This window comes from Garra rufa, chromosome 25, assembly GCF_049309525.1.
Source record: "Garra rufa chromosome 25, GarRuf1.0, whole genome shotgun sequence".
NCBI lineage: Eukaryota > Metazoa > Chordata > Actinopteri > Cypriniformes > Cyprinidae > Garra > Garra rufa.
In genome coordinates, this window is record NC_133385.1 from 18,887,247 (window position 1) to 18,909,348 (window position 22,102).

General features: G+C 36.7%; 3 protein-coding genes and 1 long non-coding RNA gene across 4 annotated transcripts in view; 2 read left to right on the plus strand and 2 right to left on the minus strand.

Annotated features, from left to right (window-relative positions):
• Positions 1-885: 885 nt before the first annotated feature.
• fgf6a (fibroblast growth factor 6a) lies at positions 886-7,835 on the plus strand. The gene is made up of 3 exons (XM_073831869.1): positions 886-1,869; positions 2,389-2,492; positions 4,397-7,835. The coding sequence occupies exons 1-3, from the start codon at positions 1,533-1,535 to the stop codon at positions 4,571-4,573; spliced, it is 618 nt and encodes a 205-aa protein (XP_073687970.1). The 5' UTR covers positions 886-1,532; the 3' UTR covers positions 4,574-7,835.
• Positions 7,836-9,534: 1,699 nt separating this feature from the next.
• On the plus strand, positions 9,535-11,384 carry LOC141301675 (uncharacterized). Its single transcript, XR_012342211.1, has 3 exons — positions 9,535-9,746; positions 9,839-9,939; positions 10,265-11,384. It is a non-coding gene; the product is annotated as an uncharacterized lncRNA (long non-coding RNA).
• Positions 11,385-13,233: 1,849 nt separating this feature from the next.
• tigara (TP53 induced glycolysis regulatory phosphatase a) lies at positions 13,234-15,969 on the minus strand. The gene is made up of 6 exons (XM_073831868.1): positions 15,751-15,969; positions 15,142-15,179; positions 14,849-14,970; positions 14,536-14,613; positions 14,322-14,432; positions 13,234-13,953 (listed from the first exon to the last, which is right to left on the minus strand). The coding sequence occupies exons 1-6, from the start codon at positions 15,780-15,782 to the stop codon at positions 13,567-13,569; spliced, it is 768 nt and encodes a 255-aa protein (XP_073687969.1). The 5' UTR covers positions 15,783-15,969; the 3' UTR covers positions 13,234-13,566.
• A 1,234-nt stretch (positions 15,970-17,203) lies between these two features.
• Positions 17,204-22,102, minus strand: part of ccnd2a (cyclin D2, a) — a 9,300-nt gene continuing 4,401 nt past the window's right edge. The window contains exon 3 of the mRNA XM_073831620.1: positions 17,204-21,129. Coding sequence (XP_073687721.1) covers positions 20,932-21,129 — 198 coding nt within the window. The 3' untranslated portion in view covers positions 17,204-20,931. The remainder of the gene's footprint in view (positions 21,130-22,102) is intronic.

Sequence of the window (22,102 nt, forward strand, 5' to 3'; positions counted from 1 at the left end):
GCCCTGAATTCAGAGAAATACTTATTTGTCTCCATTCAGTGATGATTAAACATCTTTAGAAATAGTACAATACAGCTTCAACAATAAAGCTTCTTTACAGGCATCGATGGTTCCATGAAGAACCTTGAACATCCATGGAACCTTTCAAATGCAGAAAAGGTTCTTTAGAGTTCTTAATTTGTTGGTTCAAAATGGTTCCTATAATTACTGTATTTGCCTTTTTTATATTATGCTTTAAATTTATTTTACATTTTTAAACAGTATTGATATTTTAGAAACTTATTTTCCCTGTTGGTTTATTTAAATTAGAAAGTAATAAACATAATGTAATATTCTGACTGATTTAGGTTAATTCAATTTAAGAAGTGGTGAGTTTTAATATGCCAGTCTCAAATATCATTAATCCCCAAGGAAATTAAAATAAATAGCCTATTATTTTCTCCAAAAGAATCTTAGAAGTTATTAACTTCTGTGACCTCGCGCTGTACGGGACGATTATGTGTTGTATAATTATGCAATAATACACATAATACTGATAACATACAAAACTGAAAAATACTTACACTTTGTGTTAATCTGAGTGACTTTTAAGTATTGGATATTTAAAGAGACAGCGCCACCTGTTGGACACAGCCTACAGTCTTGAATTTTTCTGTACCTGTCAGGTAAAATATCTATCTATCTATCTATCTATCTATCTATCTATCTATCTATCTATCTATCTATCTATCTATCTATCTATCTATCTATCTATCTATCTATCTATCTATCTCTCTGTCTGTCTGTCTGTCTGTCTGTCTGTCTGTCTATTAAGTGCTTAGTCAATTAGGCTTCGTCAGCGATCAAAGGAGTTCAGATCGCGCTCGGACTTGCGTTCCGTCCAACTAAGTGTTTTTACCCAGCTGAATAAATCAATAGGGCACATTCAAAATATAGCTTAGTGAAAGCTTCCTGAGCAAACAGCGCAGGAAGTGTTTTGCAAGATTGACATGGCTCCGCGGTGACAACTGGCCTGTTTTTACACCTTCCTTCTAAATAAGGAAGCGGCCCGCCGTCGGGCATATGACCGCCGGTCCAATTTGGGAGCTGCCAACGAAGCCCATCACGCCCCATGTTCTCTGCCGCTCACTCTCGCGCTCACTCTCCCCGGGGCCGCTGGCGTGGATTGACAGCGATTGGGTTTTGGCGTTCGAACTGACCCCCGGCGGCGGTGAGGTCAGCGTGATGTCATCCTGAAGGTGAGTGATGTCATCCCGAAGATCTCCCAGGCAAGGTGAGCTTGCATTTTGGTGAGTGTGTGGTGCTCCCCATCTAGAGAGGTGAAACATGGTAATCATCATCGCCGCCACCGCCACCAGCTCAAGCTCTGCCGCCCTGCTCTTCTCATCTACCGAGGGGCTTATTGCGTTACACGCTCGCAGCCCCGACCTGCCTTCCAAAAATAAGCCCCTGCCACCATGCCGAAAGAAGAAAAACAAGAGTGGTATTTTTAGGGGCATTAATTTTGACCACGTGCCCCGAGGGTAAACCGGATGGCCACTGCGCAAAGGTTCCTCATCAGTATGTGCGAGAGCAGCGGGCGCTGGACGTGGACTGCGGTTGTTCTGCTGGGCTTTCTGCTTGGGATCGTGTCCTCCTACCCCACCTCGAACAGGACTAATGCAACTTCACTGGAGAAAAGGTGGGAGACGCTCTTCTCCCGCTCCGTTTTGGGGATCTCGGTGGAGAAATCGGACCTGAACTGGGAGACTGACTATTTGCTGGGCATTAAGAGAGTGCGGAGGCTGTACTGCAACGTGGGCATCGGGTTTCACCTGCAGGTCCTGCCAGACGGAAGGATAAACGGTGTCCATAATGAGAACCAGTACAGTGAGTTGCATCCAGAAATGTCATGCATGACGCGTTATACCAGGGATGGATGATGACTGAATGAACAGCTCAAATTTTTATTTCATTTTAGAATATTTATATGTTATATTCTATATTATATTTTGTAATGAATTATTCTAGAATAAATATTATTAGTATTATTATTATTGTCATTGTCGCATGTGTCCTAAAGCAATGACATATCTATTAAAATAAACCCTAGTGTCAATCACCGCTGAATTTCCCGAGGCTCAAACATGACACGAATGCTTGGACGAATTTAGACGCCAACTAATTTTACACAGCGTCCATCTGCTTGTCGTACATGCCAGAACTGCAGGGCTTTTTTCCATGTCACAGTATAAGAAATGAGCCAGCATGGGAGAAAATGCAGAACAAAGGCTCTGTGCATCCCCTGGATCCACCCACTTGTGCAGAACGCATCCTGCAGTTTGAGTAAAATGAGCTGCCCGTGTGCCACATTGTCATGTATGTAACACTGATGTTCTGTTCAATCAGGTCTAATAGAAATCTCAGCGGTAGAGAGAGGAGTCGTTAGTCTATACGGCGTGAAAAGCAAGCTGTTTGTCGCAATGAGCAGCCGCGGAAGGTTATACGGAACGGTAGGTATGCCTGTCGTTTGGTTTCATTGTATTGTGCAGAAAACGCCACTTCAGTCTTGCAGTGCTAAATGGGTCAGTGACAAATAAGGATTAATCTGGTCTAAGGTGATAAAACGTTCTTAGAAATAGAATTGTATGTCTAAAGTTGGTTTCATTAAAATAAAAACACTGAAATATTTATTTAATGACTCTGAAATGTCAAGTGGTGTAACCATTACGAAAAAATTAATGTACACAGTCAAAAATAGTTTTCAACAAACATTTTCTTTCATCGTTTGACCTGAACAAAATGTGCCTTTCCTTTAAGGTCACAACACCACCTGACATTTTTGACAAAATATCAAATTAGCACCGTCGGGCCGAACGGTTCTCGTTGCGAAACCGTGCCGTTCCATGTCAATCCAGGCCAGTTGGCACAGTTATGGTCTCTTTTTTAATTGTACTGTGCTGGCGCTACGAAATCAGGATTAGAACGTAACCTTATAGACTGGTGACTTAACGCTTGATACTACAGTACGTAAACATTGGCGCGAACGTGATAAGGAAGATGTTAGCCACAAAAAGAGTAACAGTTCTGAAACTAGAATTTATTGACATAAAATTAGACAATGAGTTAGCTAGAGTAATGTGTCTCACTTAACAGAAAGGCTTGTAGAAGATAAACTATACCAGAAAACCATTATCCAACCGTCAAAACAACGGCTTGTAACGGTACGGTGCAGAAACATGTTCACATGGAATTCGAAGTAGAACCGTTCGGCACGATATGGTGCAATCTTTTAATTCAAAAGCTGAAATAAAAAAAAAATCATTAAAATTTAACAAAAACAAACTAGTCATTGACCCAAATGCATACATTTGCTGTTTTTTGCTGTGTTTGATTCATTTTGCACTCAAATATGAACATAATGGTCTGGAATATGTCATTCGCTTTGGAAATGTCTTGATTCCTCGACTGTAGTTGATGATACTTTCAGTACATTGGCTTGTCATTCATTTTTAATATCTGTTGGCTCATATGAGCTGTGATGTTGTGCATGGCTTGAATGTAAATTTGGCCTACTTTGCACTTGGATTACTTAGATGCCAGATCTCACCATGAGTAACATATTAGCTCTTTGATGACACACTCTTAAAAATAAAGGTTCTTTATTGGCACTGATAGTTCCATGGAACCTTTCCATTCCCCAAAAGGTTCTTTACCAGTTTTAAAATGTTCTTCAGTTCTTTGGGGAACCAAAAATGGTTCTTCTATATATGGCAGAATAATCTAGCTAAAGATCTTCTCAACCTTTGTAATTCCACGGTCCTTTCTCGTTTATAGTTTGTGATAGTCAATCATTGTCAGTAGGAGTACCTTCTACGTCTTTCAAACACATAAATTAAAAGTGAACTTAGAGCTTTGTTTAGCATACAGACGATGTGCATGTTATTAACAGTTCCGCATTTTTGTACAAGTGATAAATCTGATGTGTTGATAAAAATCTGTTAATTAAAGTTACTTAAAGATTTACGCCGTTGGCACAGTCGGAGATTAGTTAAACAGACAAAGTCATTTTTTACGCAATAGAAATTGGAGATAAAACAGATGGACTGATAAGTTAGGCTCTTCTGATGTTTAGCTGATTGGCATCTCCTTTAGAAACAGCATGGGCCTTGAAAAAATATCTAACCTTCAATCCATGCACATGTTGTGAAAGAATTCACATTGAGAAGTTTTGAATTCTACAGAAACTGGAAATGACTTGCCTTGAATTTTAAAGCTTTTTTTCCTGCACTTTACCCTAGTTAGATTAGAAAGGAGGGTGTACTGAAAGTATGTGATGGAGAAGTGTTGTGTGGGGCTTAGAAGGAAGACGGGAGGAGTAATACCAAACTAACTATCTAATCCATACCATTTTTAGAGGGCCTTCCATGACGAGTGCAAGTTCAAGGAGACACTGCTGCCCAACAATTACAATGCATACGAGTCTTCCATTTACAAGGGCTTTTATATCGCCCTCAGCAAACACGGCCGCTTGAAGCGAGGCTACAAGGCTTCCCCAGCAATGACTGTCACACATTTCCTCCCACGTTTATGAGCAAACCTGGCAATAACACAATAATTTGCACATGTTGGATGTTCTCGTAGGTAACCCAAACATGCTAAGAGGTGAACTGCAAAGAACTAAAATAACACTTACGGTATTTATTCTCGTTGAAATAAGAATATATGTATATTTCGGTAGCTTACTTTGTGTCTGAACTTTGTGTACATGCCATTCTTTGCTGCTTATGATTTCTATTATGAATATTACGAGAGTCGAGGAGCTTTTTTTGCCCTCTCACTTTTTATGGGTGCTTGCCATAACTGGTGTAAACCTTACCCGGCATTGGACTAACATCCTTAGCTTTTACAGTGCAACGGATACTTTTTATTACCTCAGAGAGCCACGTCCGCGTCGAAAAAAGTTACGGAGGGAAAAAGAAATATCAGTTTACTCTGATCTTCATCTGTTTCACCATTTTTCTAGGGAGATGAAAGCACTTATTTTTCATGATTAGGTGGTGCCTTAGCCTTTGCTATTTTCCTCCTTTTATGCATGCAAGAAAGAGGTTTTTGATCCATATTTAGATTAATAACTAAATAGTCGACATTAAAAACCGATTGCATGCATCCTTATTGGGCGTTCAACTCAGAGAGGGCTATTTTACGCCTCGTGTAAGCTCAGAATTTGACTGAAAGTCTGTGGATGGCTAGTCCTGAAAGGTCTTGGGTGCTTCCATTTACATGAATACTGATTAAGCTAATGAAATGCATAGAATTGCATTAATCTTGAATTATGTGGCACGATTATATGATAGTGTAGCTGTTGTAGTGTAGTGATAAGAAAACCGTTCATTTCACTTATCCGATTAAATATAGCGTGCAATTAAACTCTTTTTTTGTATCGATACTCTATGGTCTATGTTTTACCTCAACAGTCAGTGAGGGCTCATTCACCAACATGTTAACTGCATACTTGAACTCCACCTCAAAAAGTCTTTGGAATGTAAAAACCAATACAACCGTCTTAATCTCTCCGAGATAACATAATTTGCTCCTTACTTTATGTTTAAATACCAAGCATAGACCTGAACACCTGTGCACACTCTTAAATTCCAAATTCAATTGACTTTGTCTAGAGAATTTGGTCAAGTCGCACTTGAAATTGAATTAAACTTCGGTATTTGTAGGCATTCCCCTTCCCTCGTCCACACTTTTTCCAGTTATAGAATTCTAGCAATAGTTTAACCAAAAATGAAAATTTGCTAATAATGTATTCACTCTCAGGTCATCCGAGATGTAATTGAGTTTGTTTTTTCATCAGAACAGATTTGGAGAAATTAGCATTACGTCATTTTCTGCAGTGAATGGGTGCCGTCAGAATAAAAATCCAAACAGCTGATAAAGACATTACAATAATCCACAAGTAATCCACACACGACTCCATTCCATAAGTTAATGTCTTTGACTTTAAGTGAAAAGTCCTCTATCCATAGTATTGCTTTCACCAGTGCAAAGAGAAAAAGTATGCAAAGATCAAGCAAAAACAGTTCCAAACAAGTATGTTTGTGAATTTTGATGTGAGAGTTTATTACAAACACACAGCTTTTCACTTCACAAGACATTAAGTGATGGACTGCAGTTGTGTGGATTACTTGTAGATTATTGTGATGTTTTTATCAGCTTTTGGACTCTCATTCTGATGGCACCCATTGGTGAGCAAGTGATTTAATTCAAAATTTCTTCAAATCTGTTCTGATGAATTTACAAACTCATCTATATCTTGGATGGCCTGAGGGTGAGTACATTTTCAGCAAATTTCCATTTTTGGATGAACTTCTTTAAAGAAATAAACTCCTTTGAATTTAAATAATACTAAATTATTATAAGAATATTCGGTTAAAGACTGAGGCTCTCATTTTTCTTTTCTTTTTTTCGCAGCTCACGCTGCAACAATCAAGATCTCTTTATATCTTTGCAACGATACCCTTAAAACACGTGCAAACCATGTCATGTTAGAACACGTGTTGAATTTCTGTCGCAGCTGCAATGTGCAGGAGAGAATAGGTTTGATAATCACTGCAGTACTAGCTAGTACATATCGACCTTGACTTCTCTTGCATTACTGCTTCTACTTGACCTCTTGAGACATCTTAATGCTACAAAGGAGAAGGATGTTATTTTTATAACAGTTATGGCTGGGATGTTTGAACCAGGTACACTGATATTTAGGTTATCTACAATATGCTCATGGAGTGTGTTTGTGACTTTTTTCTTAATGGGATATTTCATCCAGAAATGAAGATTACTCACCCTCATGTCGTTCCAAACTTGCGTGCCATTCTTTCTTCTGTGGAATGTAAGAAGATATTTTGAAGAATGTTTTGGACCCCGTTGACTTCCATTGTATGGACACTTTTAAGAATAAGAAAGGAACACAGGTTTAGAACGATATAAATAAATAAAATCGAATTTTCATTTGTGGGTGAACTGTCTGTCTGTTTAAGCAAAATGAAAACTATGGTCTATAGCTATGGTCATTTTTATGTTCTGGGAATAAAGAGAGATTTTCAGCTGTATTATGTTGAAAATATAAACAATATATTATTATTGACAGCTATGGATTTAAAATTCTTTGTACCCCAAATATGGCATGCAATGTGTTTGCTTCAATGAAACTGTCAAAATGACTGTTTTTTATGTATGTGATGACTGATGTTAATTTATTGCTATGTATCTCCACTGTACCCTGTCCTCTATCACATTTCTGATCTCTTTAAACTTAGATGAAATGAATAGAGTTTTGCATGGTTTTTAATGCAAAATGTCGGACAGAAATCTGTATCTAGAAGTTAAGCCCTCTAAACTAAGTGCTTATACAGAAACAGCTATTTCTCATATAAGTTCCACCAGTTTCTTTGTACTGTACTTTGTCTCCAGCTTTGAAATGGCCCCATTTGCGGCTTGGGAGATGATTGTAAGGGGTGGTGCATGTGTGTGTGTCCTTGTACGTATGCAACCTTTGTGTTTTCTCAGTTTTGTATTCCTGCACTGAGGGGCAGATGCCTCCTCCAAATTCCCCTCCTATTTTCTAACATATACCTCACCTTCTGCCTTAGTTCCAATTTGTTGAAATGATTGTACAATTGTTGGAGACAACAAACTTTTTTGCCAATCATTTTGTTCTCTGAAAAAAAATGAAAAAATTAGTAAGAATTCTAATATATTAAGAAAATGTTTCCTTTTATTTTTATACGTATGTGCTGTGCACAGCAGCCAACTGTATTACTGAAATGAAAATAAAAGGTTGTTTTTTAGCCTCTGTGTTTTTGCATTTTACTTTAATGATAATTAAATTAGGTTTTTATTTAAAGAGGTTTGAAAGATTTAGTTAGTAGGGGTTAAAAATACGGATGGTATTACTTGGGTTAGGGCCCCATCATGTGGTCAAAATCAGAAATGCATAAGATTTTTACGATTACCCTCCTGTTTCGTTCTATTTCACTTACCTTTTTATGCACAGACAAAGCAAATAACACACAAATAGGCTAGTAAATAACTAACAATAAATAAAATAAATGAATAACATTTTTATATTGTAAGCCTGTAGCATTTTCTTAAACAAAAATTTATTTTAAATAATATATATAACCAATAAATTTATTCGTCAAAACAGAGCTAGATAGATAACTACCTAGAGTGTGTAGCGTAAAAGTCCACACTAGCACTAGCAACTGTTGCTAGTAATTTGTGTATTTTATTCGGTTGCACTTTGTTAGGGCGTTTAAAACGTAAGTTAGACAGTAAGTCGTAAACTCTCCGAAAAGTAACTTAATGTGTAGTCGCATAATATGTCGCTTACCCTTAGTGCACAATTGTAGACTTAAAATACGTGAGTAGATGGTGTGCCGAAATGCCGTCAACCTTGAATTTAACCACTTTTACCTCATGTAATTAATGGAATAAATACGTTTCCATTTAAGATTTATAAACGCTTATACACCAAACAAAACATAAAAAGCACAAGAAGTGAATTAAAGGTGCAAAATAGTGTTTTCACAACGCATCATCACACCAGCACTGAATGTAAACAATACCACTGAAGCAAACTTAACTGGTATATTTTGCTGGTTTTGCTGCTGAAAATAGTCAATTATTCTCATGTTTTGCGTTGTACTAATTGGTTGGACCGAAAAAACAACAAAATTTGGAGTACTATAGACTGCAAAAAGTTAACAAATCAAGGAGAAGAGTGCAAAAACATTTCTGAGGCGTTTGTGGTTGGCTAAACCGAAACAGGATTTCCAGGGCAAGAATCTTGACCACATTTGTGTTTGTTCTGGTCAGGTAGGTGAACTATTAGGCTAATTTACTGCTTGTACGTATCTTTACCGCCTATTAACTTTAGTTTGTCAAAATAGTGTGCCCTTTCAGAGCAGAGTCCACAAATTGTTCTCTGTGGTTTAGACAGCAGACATTAGCAGTCCACCTATTCAGTAGTACATTACCCGTGTAATCCATGCTGTTGTTTACATCTGAGTATCGCCAAAATGGCGGACCAAATAGTCGCATAAGTGCAAACCCTCTTTTTGTGTAATTTATTCAATTGCACCATTTGTTCTTTAGAACGTAGATAGTAAGTCGTAAACTCTCTGTACTGTGTAGTCACATAATATGACGTTTACCCTCAGCGATCCGATCGCACACTTGAAATACGCGAGTTGAAGTTGTGCCGAAATGCTGTCAATTCCATTTATCCGTGAATTTAACAACTTTTGCCTTATGTAATTAACTGTAAAATGAAAGTGTATTTAGTAGTGCGTAAGTTGTAACTCCGTGCCCCTTCAAAACTAGGTTGCAACTTACGTAAGTCTGGTAAAAACCGGCCCCTGCTCACAAATGCCAGTTTTAGGTGATCATCTTGGTCAGCAAACATGACCTTTGAACTCATTTTCCCCAGTTATATAAGGTAGCAGTAAGATGCCTCACTGTATCCTGAGCTCTTGCCTGATCCAGTCTGATCATGCACACAGTCCATCTTCTCTGTCTGGCTGCTCTAAGCACCTCTACACTAATAACTTGTCATCCTATAAAAGAGGAAACAAGCCAAACAGATTTAACAAGAAAAAATCTGAGCAATATGGAGGACATGATCAGCAGATACAGATATTTCCTGATGATGAAATTTAGTAAAAGAATGAGGAACGCCATTTATCAAGAGTCAAAAGGTAAGTTAAGTTCATTTTTTTCATAAACAGGCACGTTTCTATATATTTTGACTGTTTTAATAACATCACTGGTGCTCTTTTAATTCATAAAGGAACTGCTTTACTGAAGAAAAGAAGCAAGGACTGCTTCTCACTACTTCGTATTAAAAATAATGTAATGTGCTTGGATACAGCTAAAAAGACATATATTTCAGTAAGTATTTGTTGTTTTAAATAATATTGTAAACAATATCTGACTTTACAATTTTTAAAGACTTTTGCTACCCTAATTACTATATTATGGATATATTATACATATAATTATTATAGCTAAAAACCTTAAATGACAAATAAAATACTACTAATTAAAAAAATAAAAACAGTCAATTATTTTAAAGTTAATACTTAAATGTTAATGTTATTTCTTAAGAGAATTCTTCTAAGATTCTATTTCAAATCATTGCTGTTCTTTTGAATTTTACAAACAAACAAACAAACAAACAAACAAAAAGCTTTAATAAACACATTATTATCCTCAGGTTGATGGCATTAATAAGGACTGCTTTAAAAAAATTCACGGAAAGGATTACCATCATGCTTTGTGTCCACTGAGGAGTGCTGCACTGATCAAGCTTGTTGGAGCTAAAAGCCACACTGAGGCTTATAGTGCAGAATTGCATCATTCTCTGCAGTCAAACAACCATAAAACACATCACAGACGGAGAAGAAGCCAGTATATTGACCCATCTGATCCTTTGGGATCAGAGAATCCGAGGTCAAAGACTGCTACTTATCGAAGATCAAATCAAGAGCATGAGCGCAGCAGTAATGTTTCTAAAGAGACTATCACTTCCTGTGATGACCCGTTACATGTTCTGCTCTCCAAGAGCCCTGTCAGTCCAAATTTGCAAAAACAGAAGAAAAACAAGCAAGTTGCACCATCTGATCCATTCTGAACAAATTACCAACCACTTCAAAATAAAGATTTATGATTTTACAGCCTTGTACCAAAGAAAACCATCTGTGGACTACCCAGGGAGGACTTCGTTTTTTGGATGATTCCTTAAATCAGTACACTGATCTAGAGAACTTACAATTTACAGTGAGAAACCAAATGGTTTCAAGGAAACATATAACCAAGAACTGGATATGATGCAATCTAGGGCCTCAGGACCTCAGTAGGTGAGGCTAGTATAGGTCACTGTTTGTCAGTCCTTTCACCTTTTTAAGTCGGTTAAAATTTAAACTACCTTGCAATGCTGTGGCAATGACATTGTTTTCATAAGAACTGTGCAAGAACCTTTTCCATTAATTGATGTAAGTAGTATTATGAAATGCTAAGTCAGTAGACTTAAATATCATCATTTCAAACATGTATGACATGGTGCTGGTCACCTCTACTGAATTATTTATTAAAAAGTACTAATACATTTTTATTTATTATATTTTGTATTGATGTCTTTAATTTAATATCTTCTCAGAAATGTATTAAATGTGAAAAAAAAACTTTTAAATTGTATTTTTTGTTGTATTAGCTAATCTTTTCAGCAATTCTTAGAAAAGTAATTACCAGTATTCACATTGAGTAAAATCTTTAATGCCCAATGTATAATATATAGCTAATGGATGCATTCAAAAAATAAAAGGATTGGAAAAAAACATTTTCTTAGCTTCCTGTCCTTGTTGATGTTATATGTGACCCTGGACCACAAAACCAGTCATGAGCGTCAATTTTTTTTAAAAATTAAAATTAAAATTATTTTAATTGTTACAATAAGACAATATTTGGCTGAGATACAACTATTTGAAAATCTGGAATAACTCAGAAATACTGATATCTAATGATGACTAATATCCTAATGATTTTTGTCATAAAAGAAAAATAATAATTGGCTATTGCTTGAAATATACCTGTGCGACTTAAGGTTTTTCCTAGCGATAAGAAGAGGAGAACAGAATGGGAAGATGACTGTGGACGAATAAAACTTCCTAAAGACCAGCATCTTTGTTCTCTCCACTTCAGCCCTGATGCATTAGAGGCTTTTAGTGACCACAGCTACTAAAAAAGCTTACAAACGGCAGAGACAAGAAACGCTAGGTGCCTGACAGGATGTAAACATGCCGATACTTATGACCTGTAAGCTCTTTCAATAGCTGTGGTCATCGTATCAGTATTTTATTTTTTTCAAGTTGTGTTGCCATAAAAATAGAGGGTTTGCACTTACATGTTGGAGATCCTCGGATGTATAAAAAAAAAAAAAAAAAACAGCATGGATTGCACAGTCTGAATATGTTGTTCTCCTAAATTTGAGCTGTCTAAACCATGGAAAAAATGTATGGAAGCTGCTAAATCATATAGAGAAAAACTTAGTAAGCAGGAAAGGGCGCAAAATTTTGACAAACTAGAGTTAATAGGTGTTAAAGATACGTACCAGCAGTTTTAATTAAGATATAAGCCTAATATTTCACCTTTCTGACTGGAAGTGATAAGAACAAACAAGAATGTTGTCAAGATTCTTCCCCTGGAAATCATGTTTCAGTTTGGACAACCACAAATGCCTTTTGTCCCTCAGACAGTTTTTTGCACTCTTCTCCTTGATTTGTTATAACGTTTGGCAGTCTATAGTACTCCAAATGTTTTTCCCGGTCTGACCGATTAGTACAGCCCAAAACATGATGATAATTGACTATTTTCAGCAGCAGTAATCAGCAAAATATCCAAGTTTCGTTTGGTTCAGAGGCATTGTTTACGGTCAGTGGCACCAAAATGGCTGATTGATGAAGCGTTGTGAAAACCCTCTATAGCAACAGGAATCGCCAGTAGCTTACTAAGTGCAACAATTTCACGTCATAATGGCGCCCACCATAGTCCAAAATATGTATAAAACGATGTGGATTTTTTTTTAACTTAAGTCTTACATGGGTTTTCTACAACATATTTCAGTAAGAAACATCATTTACGTCATATTAAGCCATACAAGTCTTAATACCTGGAGTTTCCTTTATTGCTTAATGATATGAGAACCGAGTGATATCAGTTGGCCTTGTTGATGTTTGTTTTAATGATTATGTAATTTTAAAAGAGGCAAACGTCTACAACCAACAATATATGCTTTCTTTCGTCAACAGTTTGTTTAAATTTAGGACACTATTTGGGAGCATTAGTTTGCAGAAATAAATGAATTCAAACTCCTAACAAACACATTAAAATGAGGTCAAAGTAGCTGAATATCTTCAATATTGACTGTTCTGTGCTGTTGAAGTACATGTCAGGACACTCTGCAACTGTTGTAATGTAAATATGAGGCACATTTATAAAAAATATTGTGTTCTTGCAGGAATGTTTTAGGTTCGGTAATAATTTAGGACAGGTTATTATAGTCATGGTTCAAAGATGAAAACAAAAACTCACTTTGAAAACTGTTGAAGATAACATCAGTAAGAAAACATTGCATAATATAGAAACTGCAGTGATACCAATGAGAAAAATGATAAATAACATAAGAACATAGATGGAGGACATATTTATTTAGTTAAAATGTATACTTTTATACATTTAAAATTAAATCAATAACTTACACAAACACTCCCTTACAGAATATTAAACACTTTTAGAAGTCAGTATTAAATACTGCCAGTGTATAAGTTACCACACATATAAAATTATAGGACTCATAAGTTATAACTGAAATCCCTTAGATATTTTTTTTTAAAATATTGTCTAAGTTATGTTTAATGAATACAATTAAGTGCTTGAATATGATTTAATTTCTGCATAACACAAACATTTTGTTGCTTTTTTACATTTTACCTTTTCGATTTTTAAACTGTTGTTCTTAATCTAAGACTTGATGTGGTCTCTTCTGTTGATGAACACACATTTCATGTCTGAAAGTGCAGGACCTGCATTACAACATTTCACAGTGATAATAAAGCGGCACATTCCGGTGTTCGGGCAGATGGAGTACCGTTGAGCAGGGTCTAAACCGCGGGGCATGGGACACTTCAGGTCCTCAAAGAAATACTTCATCGCTATGCTCATATAAGCCCCGTGACCAACCACCAAGGCATGGACAGGCACATTCAAAACTCCATCATCTGGAAGTCCTGCAGGAACCCTATCAGTTTCATTTGGTATGGATATGTTACCTTCTTGTATTTTGTCTTGATGGTCATTAGCTATTCGCTGGAACATAGCCTTGAGAAAATCCTTGATTCGCACCTTTACCTGAAAAATAACAAAAAAGGCTTTCTATATACTGTGCGCATACAACAGTTTAGATTACAGTTTATAAAGTCTTAAATATGGATTTTATAATATGGATTTGCTTCAGAATGCCTTTATTAACCCTCCAGAGCCGTGTGGAGCACTTTTTATGACTGATGGATCCACTTTATTGGACTTCCATATCTCAACAGCCATTCACTGCCATTATAAATCTTGGAAGAGCCAGGACATTTTTTAATATAACTCAGATTTTATTCATCTGAAAGAAGAAAGTCATATACACCTATGATGGCTTGAGAGTGAGTGGTGAGTATGGGATAATTTTCATTTTTGGGTGAACTTAAACCTTTTAAAAACATTTATTTTACCTGCTCCATGGTCTCTCCCTCAGGTGGAGTGAACTGAGGTAAAGGCTGCCCAGCTGCTTTAGCCATATTTTTCATTTCTATAACTCGACCTCCCTCGGCTATACCAAAACTCTGGTGAAAAGAAACTGGTTTGAGATCCATATGAAAAGCTGCTGAAAGGACAGACTTTAAGCAGACATTTTTCTTGTTTTATCAAGCAGTAGTCTGTACTTACTCTCTCTTTAAGTGTTGGATCTGCCACTATTTCTATATCATGACAGTTTCTGTTGTTCTTCACAATGATCTCCGCAGTCTGTAATTTTACAAAGACGTGAGTATTACTGACAATTTCTTTATCAAATTAAATACTTATTAATACTCACTTTAATGCTTACTGAATGTTATCCAAGGAAACATGCATTTCCAGCTCATTTGACCTGAATTTCATTTTGGTTATTTTGTCAAATTTGTGGAGAAACATCTCCCTCTACCTGTGGACAACTTGTATTTCTCTACTAGACTTTCTATACTAGAATGTTTCTGCTTACCTGCTTGGCACGTTTCATGTCGCTGACAAACACATTTGTGAATTTTACATTCCTGAGGTACTGACCAGCAGCCTCAGACTGCCGTATTCCAATTTCAGAGAGCGGAGAGTCTATTTTCTGACCTAAAAGCAAAGAAATGATGAATATAGTTTGTGGTTAGGCGAGCATATGGTGGGATACAGTAAATAGGATAATAATTAATGCTTATAATTAACAGGCTAATGAAATGAAAAAGGGGTACTGAAAGTTAGGGGTAACAGGTAATGTCTTTTTCCCTGAAAAGAAAATTTTACCTTGTAAAAGGCCATCTTTGTTGCACTGCGTCTCACCGCTGGTAAACCAAAATGGTTAGAGTGATCAATAAAAATTACATTACTAACTAAAACACATTAGGTTAATCAGTAGGGTTTTCCTAACTTTATTTATGGTAGTAGGCTGTTCACACATACACACACACAACAAGTAGAGATTCTACAAAACGTCTTGAGATAAAAGACAGCAGATTTTTGCCTATATCTATTTAACGTGGACAGTAAAGGTTGAACTTATTTTGACATCAAATTTCCCTCTGACCTTTCACTGAAAGAGCGATTTGTACTGACCTTTAAGCTTAAGCTACAACAGACATGAGTAATATGATATGTGAAGCCCAGTAAACTTTAAACGAAATTCCCACCAGTATATTTAAACTCTACTAAATGTCAGACAACCCTCATGTATTATTACCGATCTAGAGTATAACTTAGAACTAGCCTACAGCAAAGTACAATTAAAACTATTCTCTCAGATCACTTTTATTTACTATTCCTGAATCAATAATGCAGTGATTATCACATGGCAATAGCTATGAATTAAAAATAAATCTCATTCATGAAGTAAACAAAACAAATAAGACAACTTACTGTCGGACTAACGTTAACCCAAAAGCAAACATTGCTGCAGGTAACGTTTAAATATATGCAGTTAACAGCGTCGTGAGGTTATAAGATGCAAATCCATTGAGCCCGGAGACATACACAAGCTGTCACGCCTCCTGTTTTTTAAACAGTAGCCTAATATTTGCTGATTTGGGGTGACAGCACTGACAGCGCTTATCTCACTTGACTAGCCGGAAGTTTATACTCATGGCGGTCCGGGTCCGGTTCAATTTCACAAATCGGTTCTTTCGAACGAGTCAAAAACAGTAAAGCGATTCTTTTTCTGTCAAAACCATAGTCAAAACCTATTTACATTATTACGCGGTCCCATTAAGCGTTACGTACCAAATAAAGCTACATCTAAACTTTTTTGTTTAGTTTATTATTTGCAAATTAATTTATCCCAGTTTAACTTGTGGTAGCTGAAACAGTACTAACATGGATTTATATTTCCTGGCTGAAATAGTTATTTAATAAATAGTTATTTGTGACCACAAAACAATAGGTTACTGTCGTAACCCCGGTTCTCTGAAACATCGAGTGGAGAGATCCTGCAGAGGTCAGGTACGGATATGCCTTCCCATAGGTGGATCTCGAACACGAGATGATGAAAGAGAACCAGTCATAAGGATTAATTTTTAGAAACTGAGATTTATACATCACCTGAAAGCTAAGGTTTGTTAGTGATAAGCAATATACAACTAGCCTATTTGCAAAAAAATTTAAATACTAAGAAAATCGCCTTTAAAGTTGTTCAAAGAAAGTTCTTATCAATGCATATACTAACCAAAAATTAGGTTTTGATATATTTACAGTAGGAAATGTACAAAATATCTCCATGAAACATATTTACTTAATATCCTAATGATTTTTGGCGTAAAACAAAAATCTATCATTTTGACCTATACGTTTTTTTTTGTTGTTGTTGTTTTGTTTTTTTTGGCTATTGCTACAAATATACCCGTGCTACTTAAGACTGGTTTTGTGGTCCAGGGTCACATTTGTCAAAACCATGTTTACTGATAAAGCTGATGTTGTGTCTTTAACATTCTGCATCCGGTTCGTGAACATAGTTCAGACCGGTTGTGCTCACTAGCTCAAAAGATTCATCAAAAAGATCCGATTCAAAAGAACGATTCGTTCACGAATCATTCATACCTCATCCTGACGTAGAGGTTTGCAGTCACTGGCGCCAGCGGTCAGCGGAGCTTGGCGGGCTTTAAAATTGCATAAGTCTGTCAGAGTCTGTCATTTAACGGTTTTATTTTGAACTGTATCTAATCGACATTGCTTTACCAAGACAAATAGGTAGGTATTTTATTAAATGTTAACGTTATATTTCAGTCTCTCACCAAATTCCTCAGTTTATAAAAATTGACGTCGAAGTATATCAGTTTTTACCAATGATGTACTGAAATAAAGAGAACAGGAGACGGAATACTTCTTTCATGGTAAGTTTATTGACCTTAGCATACAGCATGTCCTCTCTTTTAACTTCATTCATGCTCTCAATGACAAATTATTTGAGTTCAACAGAAATCCAAAGAATATCCACAGAGTTGCCAAGTCCTAATGACTTTATCTCATAGTTCATCTCCTCAAAATCAGCTGTGATGGTCTCTGACTTGGTTGCCATTACTTAGCGGATAATTCTGAAAGGAAACATCGTTGAACAGAAAAATTCAACGTCTGATTTATTTTTGAAGTGTGTCATTTTCCATCTGGCCTGTGTCTGATTATCAACACATTCTTTACCAGGTTATAACATGCCGGATAGATTCCCATTGTTATTTTCAGCGTTAACTTTGCCAATAAAAGGGAACAATAACATAGGACCAACATAGCACCACTCTCTTTAAAGCAGATTTATTGAACAGAGGTTGTGCAACAGACATAATTGAGGTACATGATATGGTTATAGTGGAGGGAGGAGGGCTTTTCTCAATGTTGTTGCGTGTTTGATATTTACAGGTTTACATCCACTGATACAGGCTGTGTACATAAGACATTGTCACGTGTTCTTCACCTCCTCCGTCCACTATTTTTTGAAGTCCAGGTGGGAGCCTTGTAAGCTTGCTATTTCATCTACTTTGGAAATTAACTTCCACTGAATTTACTACATGAGACACAGCAGAAATATCATAACCTCTCATTTGTGCGGTCCTTTCCAGGTTCCCGAAAAAACTGTTGTGAGCTGTGTGAGGTAATGGGAAAGTCTTTTATGTCCAGTAAACCTGAGGTATAGAGATACCACACTTACAGAATGTGAAAGAGAAAGAAGAGAAGGAAAAAAGATTTAAAAGGTAAAGAAACATGCCTTAATAAGAGCACACTGTACAAAGAGCATTTCCAGTCGAATACTCATTTCATGTTCTTCTTTTACCCTCTACTTCTGTATTCTCAAAGTATTCTGTAAGCAGTAAAATAATTATAATACAATTGTTTATAAAATAGCAGCACACTGATGTGACATCACAACTATGTAATGTTATTTTTGTGTATACGATGAAACAAACAAAAAAAAAATCATAGCTTTTTAGCAGCGGAAAAAAACAATAACTCATTAACAATATTGACACTTGATTGATGTCTTCACACTCTTTCCATCTCTCATCACTTTGGAATACAGTATCATACCCCCTAAGGAACGTAACTTCGGTCCATATTCAAACTCAAACCACTTATACCACCCATACAATCCGTTAACAGTACTGTAATTCATTTTCTGGGAAAATAATAAGACAGATTAACTTAATACAATAAGATTGCCAGGGGGTTTTGGTGCGAGGATGGAGGAAATGTGACTTGTGAAACTCAGGCATCACTAAGAACCGTTTTTGGAAAAAAGTAAACACATGAGTACACGTAAACATCTCCCTTGCCCACAGAAAGACATGCACACAAACACACACGCATACATAGACGGACACAAACCTAAGCTCGACTGCCCCTTTTCAAGGTAAGCTATGAGAATTCAGCATACGAAAGCAGTTTTGTGCTGCTGATGCACCCTGTTTTCAGCCACTGTGTAATGACTTGTGGATGTTTTCAAACCCCATGCCTGTTCAACCTTTGGAAGCAGCATATTTTGGATGGCTGGGTAGTGGATCTTATGCTTAAGCTTGGCAAAACAGGGTGAAAGTCTAACATCAGACTCAAGGCACTATATAACATTTTTTTTCTGCAATGTTGCAGTTGCACAAGTCTTTTCAAATCGAAAACTGCCCTTGGAGCGTGCAAATCAACAAACATTTTTCTTCCATTTCAATCTGTCTTTTTGTTGTCTGTTTTTGGTCTTTTTTTTTTTTTTTAATTTGCATTAATATTATTTCGTTGCCGTTGTTGTCATACATTGGTTTTCCAATGCTTTAACGCTATAATGAACTGAACATGCCATGATCTAAACATGGGAAACCAGCCCAAAAAAGAAAAAAGAGAAAGAAAAAAAAAACATTAACCTTAACCATTTGTTATCCATGGCAAATATGCTCTCTGAACTGAAACCGATGGAGTAACCTTCCCCAGTCGTGCGCTAGCGGGATCACTGAAACTGGTTTAGATACTGGTCTGTAATTCAAACACGAGACATAAAAACTAAAGGACAAACAAATAAACGGACAAATAGATTAAAGATCTTAAATATCAGGTGATGTATGGAAACCATAGCTGTTGTTTCTCCTTTGGCCTCCTTTCCTGCTTCTCCATATCAGCATATTAACAAATCACATGTAACTCCACATCAGCATCCTCATCTCAGCAGCATGCTTCAAACCTCAAACCAAGCTTCATCGTCATGGCCCTCGATCATTCTTGCCTACACATTCCTTAACTGCTAACAGAATTAGCACACATTTGCTTGCAAACAACTCCGCAACTCATTTTTCGGTCCCTGACGGGACCAACCGTATATCAGCCTAAGGCTCCTTCAACACGCTCACGACAAAATACATAATATCGTAATAAACTGGCTGTATACAATACAACTGTAATATTTAGTGGGAGGCTGCCATTACCTTACCCACATATTTTAAAAACAACTCTTCTTGCCTTTAGAAGATACGAGAGAACGTCGTCGTCTCTGTCCGCTCCCTGTTCTTGCCTCCTCTTGTTCTGTGCACTGGGTTGGGCTCAGCCCTCAAGCAGTTTCCAGGCCAGTAAAAAAAGCATTTAACATATAAGGCACCGATACAGGAGGCCCTCGAAGCATTGTGGAATCATGTACTATCCCCTGTCCAGTCCTTTGACCATGTGCCCACCACTGAACCAGTCTCTATGACCAAACACTTGCAGATAGATGATTAAACGAAGCCCACATGACTCACACAAGAGTGCTTGATATAGAGTAACTTGTACACGCTTGCACATGAGCCAACATACACCACACATAAATGCATGCACACAAGCAGCTTGACAAAAGCTTATTTGAAGTGTCTGTAACTTTAGCATCGAGAGACAATAACTTGCTTGTTTAACAGGAATAATAATAATAATCATCATAAAATAATATTAATAGTCTGTGATATAAGCCCCTGTTGCCCTAGCAAAAGAGCCCTGCGTTCTCAACATAAGACTTGTGTCTCACCACTCCTTTTTTAAATCCCTCTTTCTGGTCCTAATGCACTTAGTACACAGTCAAATGAATGGGTGCGTCCATTCATACTCATGGCACCTCATTGTGTGTTCAAGTTCAGGCATTCCAACATGAACCAAAAAAAAAAATCACAACAAAACAGGAAAAAAAAAACATAGCCCCACTTTTTGTACCCTTTCAAGCCAGTCTGATACAGTAGACTCTCTATTTTGAAAAGCCCTTTACACTAACACTTTTGCATTAAATATCATATTATTATGTTTACATAATCAAAAGAGTTTGCAAAATACTACACGCTTCCCTTCTAAGAGTCTGAGGCACCGTAGAGCTTTTTGCATCAGTATCAAATCATTTTAAAAATATCTATTTTTTGTATCTAAAATAGCTTTGATTTTTTTTCTTTTTTTTCCATTTACGGGAGCAATTTTTACTGGAAAATGAAGATAAAACTCTACAAAGACTAGCAAGCACTTTTTGTTGGGGTTGTTTGTTTTTTTGTCGTTTTTGTTTTTTGTTGTTTTTTTTTTCTCTTTTTTTTCCTCTTGAAGACTGATCACAGCATTCCAGAAGCAAGCTCACAAGTTGATGTCTCGTACATCGGTTGGGGTGCTGGACTGGTCTTGGTCATCAAGTGCTTTGCTGCGCGGTCCACCCTGTTCCTGCTGCTGCTGTTTCTGCTGTTGCCGGCGGCCCTCCCTCAGGTTATTCATCAGCACTCTCTCAATTTGCTCCTGGCATGACTTTAACAAATCCTGCAATGCATCAGACACAAGGCATTATACAAACAGGCGACTAACATTACTTCAATGTCTGGACATTTACAGAATTACTTCATCAGTAGCACTGAGCAAATGCAAATTCACACACAGTTGACAGGTTTTACAGTCAAACCACAAAACTTATATTAATTGTTAATTACATGATGTTTTGATTAATTAATCAATCTAATTAATCGCAAAATAAATTTGACTTCGAAAATACCCACAAAAGATTATTTAAAACTATTTTTGTGTTAAATGAGAAAGTATCAAGTAGACATTACAAATTATAGCTTTATAGTTTTATTTGATTCAACAAAATTTATTACACATAAACATTTAGGCTGCAACGGCCTAACGTAAACTGTGGAACATAAAAAAAGATCATTTTGTAACATCTCAGTATTTTTTATTCATACATTGAAAGTCATTGGTAACCAAAACAGCTTTGATTCCAACAGTCTTCAAAATACCTTCTTTTATGTTCAACAAAAGGAAGGTTTGAAACGATAAAACAAATTTATTTTTTGGGGGGTGAACTATCCCTTTAAAGGAGAAGTCCGGTGTGATATTGACCTAAAGTGTAATGAATCATGATACCGAGTGTGAACGTACCTTGCACATCTCATCTCGTCTTGTCCACTGCAGTCCGAAATCTGGGGTCAGTTAGCCGATGCTCACAACAGGTTGTCAATGAGGGTGAATAGGGCATCGGAGTAGCCATGTAAATAAATCACTGTTTTATGCCATTTACGAGGCACAAAGTAGCTCCACACTTCATTGGTAGACTTCCAAGGGCCCTGACATTTAAAGCGAGACATTGAGAACTCAGAAAAAGCACCGGTAGTTTATTTACGAGAAGATTTATACAGACAGTAACTGCAAGAAGTTTAGCGGCCGCCGCCATCTTGAATTTAGTCACGGTAAGTCGAGTGACGAGCAGGAAGGAAACTACAACCTGATAAGTTGAAAACCTGATAAGTTCCTT

What these genes read in the sequence shown, in the direction of transcription:
- fgf6a (XM_073831869.1), top strand. Translation starts at nt 1,533, where the DNA reads ATGGCCACTGCGCAAAGGTTCCTCATCAGTATGTGCGAGAGCAGCGGG. An exon ending in CCATAATGAGAACCAGTACA is followed by an intron (nt 1,870 to 2,388) that starts GTGAGTTGCATC and finishes CTGTTCAATCAG; the next exon opens with GTCTAATAGAAATCTCAGCG. An exon ending in GCGGAAGGTTATACGGAACG is followed by an intron (nt 2,493 to 4,396) that starts GTAGGTATGCCT and finishes TACCATTTTTAG; the next exon opens with AGGGCCTTCCATGACGAGTG.
- tigara (XM_073831868.1), bottom strand. Translation starts at nt 15,782, where the DNA reads ATGTTTGCTTTTGGGTTAACGTTAGTCCGACA. An exon ending in GGGTTAACGTTAGTCCGACA is followed by an intron (nt 15,180 to 15,750) that starts GTAAGTTGTCTT and finishes TTGGTTTACCAG; the next exon opens with CGGTGAGACGCAGTGCAACA. An exon ending in ATCCAACACTTAAAGAGAGA is followed by an intron (nt 14,433 to 14,535) that starts GTAAGTACAGAC and finishes TCTTTTCACCAG; the next exon opens with AGTTTTGGTATAGCCGAGGG.